A 6000-nucleotide genomic window follows, 5' to 3' on the forward strand; every position below is an offset into this window, starting at 1 on the left:
CACACAGATGACATCAGTGTGTTGTTTGGCAGAGGTTGTGAAGGATGACATCAGTGTGTTGTTTGGCAGAGGTTGTGAAGGATGACATCAGTGTGTTGTTTGGCAGAGGTTGTGAAGGATGACATCAGTGTGTTGTTTGGCAGAGGTTGTGAAGGACGCAGACGTGTGTCAGGCCATGTTGTACGCGGCCTGTGTGGGCGGTCACTTGCCTATGGTCCACATTTGGCTCACGCCCAACGTGGACGTGAACAAACCGCTGAGCCTGGTGTCCTCGCTGCACGACTGTGAGAACCGAACCCCCTTCCATGCAGCCTGCGAAGGTGAGGGTGAAGGGGTGTGGGGGTTGGAACAGGTAGCTGGTTGTGGTTTTGTGGGAGAGTTTTGTTTGTGTGTGTGTGTGTTTGTTTTTATGTGTGTGTGTGTGTGTGTGTGTTTTTATGTTTGTGTGTGTGTGTGTGTTTATGTTTGTGTGTGTGTGTTTGTTTTTTTGTTTGTGTGTGTGTGTGGTGTAGGAGGAATGCATTTGTTTGGATCTTTGTTGGGTTTTTTTATTCGTTGTTTAACCTGTTGACTGCTGCTCACAAGTATACTCGTCTGTGACAGGCTGTTGTGTGTGTGTGTGTTTATGTTTGTGTGTGTGTGGTGTAGAAGGAAATGATTGTTCCGATTTTCTTTTTTTTTTCTTTTCTTTTTTTTTTTTTTTGGTCATTTGATCTGTTGACTGCTTGCACATGAGTATACTCATCAGCGAAGGGCTGCTGCTTAACTGAGATAAGACTGAGACCAACAGTCAGAATGTTGGTCACCATTCTCTGTTTGGACTTTTCCCACTGAGGATTGCATTACTTTTGTTCAGCACAATCAGTGGCACCACTGAAAAGTACACAAAATGAAGTATGTGCACTTTGAACTCGACTGTGCTAATCTTATTTCATGAAAGTTCAGAAGTGAGTTTTGAGTATGACTTCATTTATTATGTGTGTGTGTGTATGTTTGTGTGTCTCTAAGAACAGCAGCAGATATGTAAATTGGCCAGTGTGCTATTATCTCCATCCTTGGAAAATAAAGATTTATTCAGTCAAGATGGCTGCCGGAAAAAGAGGGCGCTAGTCAGGGATGCAGAGGGGAGGTAACCTACTTTGGGAGGTTATCGGTCGTAGCTGTTTTCGTTTTCTCCACATAGGTGGGTAGTAGTTTGCACAGGACAGGAATCAGACCCCTGCCGGAGTCTGCACTAGTGGGTCACGGAAGTATGTTACTTAAACGTAATTTTAGGAAGAAAATTTCCTTTTATTCATTCATTCTTTTTTTCTTTCTTTCTTTCTTTCTTCCTTTCTTTCTTCCGAGGTGGAAGCAAGAAGTGTCCAACCTGAGCATAAGCCCTTTGAAGTGATCGCATGATTCCACACACTTTATCCTTTGTTGTTGTTTTTTTGTGTGTGTTTTTGTTTGTTTGTTTGTTTGTTTGTTTTTTTGCCTTCTTCTCCAAGGTTAAAGGCCCCATAGCCTCTGACGGGTATCAGGACAGTGAATTCATACCCACTGTGTCTACGTCTTGGCTTAGGAAGGTGGGGCCCAGACCTCTCCTGTTTGTGCCTGAACCCCCTTCTTGTGTATACACAAGCAGTGTTTGTGCCTGAACCCCCTTCTTGTGTATACACAAGCAGTGTTTGTGCCTGAACCCCCTTCTTGTGTATACACAAGCAGTGTTTGTGCCTGAACCCCCTTCTTGTGTATACACAAGCAGTGTTTGTGCCTGAACCCCCTTCTTGTGTATACACAAGCAGAAGATCGAATATGCATGTTAAAGATCCTGTAATCCATGTCAGCGTTCAGTTTGTGATGGAACCAAGAACATACCCAACATGCACACCCCTGTGAATGGAGTATGGCTGACTACATGGTGGGGTGAAAACAGTCATGCACATGAAAGTCCACTAGTGTGCACACGAGTGAATGTGGGAGTTGCAGCCCACAAACAAAAAAAAAGGAGGATAAATCGGTCAGTATAAATTAAGTCTTGTGCCGCAGGTCACCACGAGGAAGTGGCAGTGGTGCTGATGAAAGACTTTAATGCAGAAGTCACGAGGCACCTGGCGGACAAACTGCCAGACTTTGTCCGGAAGTTGGTGGAGCGTGTCTACCAGCCGCTGCGCATCAGTCCTGAGCAGGTGATGTTCCTGTGCTAGCACCGTGGTTCATGGGTGATGGACTGTGTTCCCCAGGCATGTACACGCTTGCACGCACACGTCAGTAAGATCTGATCTCTCAAGCATGGCATTTCCTTGAAATGTTCATTATGCACAAGAATAAATTGTGTGTGTGTGTGTGTGTGTGTGTATGTGAGTGTGTGTGTGTGTGTTTTGTTTGTGTAGGTTTTTGTTTGAGTTGTGTGTGAGAGCACACTTTTCTCATGAGATGATATGTTGGGGCTGGGGGTGGGGGTGATTTTATGATATTATTGTTCCATTTTCAGTATAACACATACACACACACACACACACACACACACACACACACACACACACATGCACCACCACTTTATCTCTCTCTCTCTCTTTCTCTGTCTGTCTGTTTCTGTCTGTCTCTCTCTCTGTCTGTCTCCCTCTCTCTCTTTTTCATCAGCTGGCACATGCATGATCAAGCCATCCTAGAATCAGGCTGATACACATGCATACACACTTGCAAGCTAAACACACACACACACACACACACACGCACAGCATCAGACCAAAACTGAACACACACACACACACACACACACACACACACACACACACACACACACACACACACACACCTCTCCACCACAGGTGGAGTACGATTTGTCATCAACCGGTATACACACATGATCAAGACGTCCTGGATTCAGCTTGACACACATGGATGCACATATGTAAGCTAAACACAACACAACACACGCACGCTACCCCCCGCCCCCTCCCCCCCACACATACACACATTAAACACTAAGCATCAAACCAAAACTGAAACACAACTCCCTCAACACACACACACACACACTCACGCACACCTCTTTCCACCACCACAGGTCAAGTACGATTTGTCATCGACCAGTACGCACATGATCGAGCCATCGTGGATTCAGCCTGACCTGAGTGCCATCACTGACGTGGACCTAAGCCACAACAAGCTCAGAGCGCTGCCTGCCTGTCTCCCCTGGGCCATGAGAAGTCTGGTGAAACTCGATGTCTCCCACAATCAACTCAGGACGTTTCCGATGCCGGAATGTCAGGATGACATCGTCTGTGATAAGTAGGAAGTTTTTGTGTGTGTTTTTTCCTGTTAAACAAAAAGTAACATGGTATGATTCAGATTGTTTAGAACTGTACAAGTGTAAAGATTTGTGTCAATTGTTTTGTTGTGTTTTTTACCTGAAAAGAAAAGAATTGTAACATGGTATGATTCAGATTGTTTCGAACTATTCAAGTGCATAGAAAATCGATACCTGGTCATCTAAATTTTATTTATCTACCTATTTACTTATTTGTTTTATTTTGTTTTATTTTCTATCTATTTATTCATCAGTTATTTATTTATTTATTTATTTATTTTGATAATGCAGATATATTAAGAAAAGGATCTTTTGATGGACTTGTTTCTGACTAAATTTTCTTTGAAACAAGAAAGAGATGTAATAAGGTGAAAGATGTTATTATAGAAACCTATTAATGATAACCCATTCAGTGTATTGTCATCTTTAGTGTTATTATAGAAACCTATTAATGATAACCCATTCAGTTTATTGTCGTCTGTAGTGTTATTGTAGAAACCTATTAATGATAACCCATTCAGTTTATTGTCATCTTTAGTGTTATTATAGAAACCTATTAATGATAACCCATTCAGTTTATTGTCATCTTTAGTGTTATTATAGAAACCTGTTAATGATGACCCATTCAGTTTATTGTCATCTTTAGTGTTATTGTAGAAACCTATTAATGATAATCCATTCAGTTTATTGTTGTCTTTAGTGTTATTATAGAAACCTATTAATGATAATCCATTCAGTTTATTGTCATCTTTAGTGTTATTGTAGAAACCTATTAATGATAACCCATTCAGTGTATTGTCATCTTTAGTGTTATTATAGAAACCTATTAATGATAACCCATTCAGTTTATTGTCATCTTTAGTGTTATTATAGAAACCTATTAATGATAACCCATTCAGTTTATTGTCATCTTTAGTGTTATTGTAGAAACCTATTAATGATAACCCATTCAGTGTATTGTCATCTTTAGTGTTATTATAGAAACCTATTAATGATAACCCATTCAGTGTATTGTCATCTTTAGTGTTATTATAGAAACCTATTAATGATAACCCATTCAGTTTATTGTCATCTTTAGTGTTATTATAGAAACCTATTAATGATAACCCATTCAGTTTATTGTCATCTTTAGTGTTATTATAGAAACCTATTAATGATAACCCATTCAGTTTATTGTCATCTTTAGTGTTATTATAGAAACCTGTTAATGATGACCCATTCAGTTTATTGTCATCTTTAGTGTTATTGTAGAAACCTATTAATGATAATCCATTCAGTTTATTGTCGTCTTTAGTGTTATTATAGAAACCTATTAATGATAACCCATTCAGTTTATTGTCGTCTTTAGTGTTATTGTAGAAACCTATTAATGATAACCCATTCAGTGTATTGTCGTCTTTAGTGTTATTGTAGAAACCTATTAATGATAACCCATTCAGTTTATTGTCATCTTTAGTGTTATTATAGAAACCTATTAATGATAACCCATTCAGTTTATTGTCATCTTTAGTGTTATTATAGAAACCTATTAATGATAATCCATTCAGTTTATTGTCGTCTTTAGTGTTATTATAGAAACCTGTTAATGATGACCCATTCAGTTTATTGTCATCTTTAGTGTTATTGTAGAAACCTATTAATGATAACCCATTCAGTTTATTGTCGTCTTTAGTGTTATTGTAGAAACCTATTAATGATAACCCATTCAGTTTATTGTCATCTTTAGTGTTATTGTAGAAACCTATTAATGATAATCCATTCAGTTTATTGTCGTCTTTAGTGTTATTATAGAAACCTATTAATGATAATCCATTCAGTTTATTGTCGTCTTTAGTGTTATTGTAGAAACCTATTAATGATAATCCATTCAGTTTATTGTCATCTTTAGTGTTATTATAGAAACCTATTAATGATGACCCATTCAGTTTATTGTCATCTTTAGTGTTATTGTAGAAACCTATTAATGATAATCCATTCAGTTTATTGTCATCTTTAGTGTTATTATAGAAACCTATTAATGATAACCCATTCAGTTTATTGTCGTCTTTAGTGTTATTGTAGAAACCTATTAATGATAACCCATTCAGTGTATTGTCGTCTTTAGTGTCAGCTGGGGATTTTTCTCCCTTTTTTTTGACTCACTTGTGTAAACAAAGTGAGTCTGTGTTTTAACCCGGTGTTCGGTTGTCTGTGTGTGTGTGTGTGTGTGTGTCTGTGTGTCCGTGGTAAACTTTAACATTGCCATTTTTTATGCAAATACTTTATCAGTTGACACCAAATTAGGCATAAAAATAGGAAAAATTCAGTTCTTTCCAGTCATCTTGCTTAAAACAATATTGCACCTCTGGGATGGGCACAAAAAAAAAAAAATGAAGCCTAATTATATGCAAACTGCATTTACTGTTATATGTATTTTTTTTTTATTCTCTAAACTTGGCACTTTGATCTGATATTCTGACCCAACAACAAGAGCAGTCATTATTATCATTTTTTGTTCAAACAGGAACTTCTTTTGCTAAGCATGGAAGTTTTATTTATTTTGCAAACGTTTTGGTGCTGATAGTAAAAAAGGGAAATTACTCTGTAATTAATGCTAGGGGACTTAATTCGCTTTAACCTGATCTTTCTCATCTTAAATATTACATTTTGAAATTATACTCAATACATAAAAAGCTTGGATTTTTTTTTTTTTTTTTTAAGTGTAT

The 6000-nt window shown here is 37.9% G+C and overlaps 1 protein-coding gene across 15 annotated transcripts in view; it reads left to right on the forward strand.

The window, feature by feature from the left end:
• The window catches only part of LOC143282204 (leucine-rich repeat serine/threonine-protein kinase 1-like), a 132741-nt gene that overhangs the window by 38728 nt on the left and 88013 nt on the right, over positions 1–6000 (forward strand). For all 15 annotated transcript variants that reach the window (XR_013055224.1, XR_013055223.1, XR_013055226.1 and 12 more), the window contains 3 exons: positions 144–320; positions 2032–2171; positions 3053–3276. Coding sequence is in view for 8 of the 15 variants with exons in the window: in XM_076587799.1 (XP_076443914.1) it covers positions 144–320; positions 2032–2171; positions 3053–3276 (541 nt within the window). In the remaining 7 variants the exon portion in view is untranslated. The remainder of the gene's footprint in view (positions 1–143; positions 321–2031; positions 2172–3052; positions 3277–6000) is intronic.

This window comes from Babylonia areolata, chromosome 5 (genome assembly GCF_041734735.1).
Source record: "Babylonia areolata isolate BAREFJ2019XMU chromosome 5, ASM4173473v1, whole genome shotgun sequence".
In the NCBI taxonomy this organism is placed as follows: Eukaryota; Metazoa; Mollusca; class Gastropoda; order Neogastropoda; family Buccinidae; genus Babylonia; species Babylonia areolata.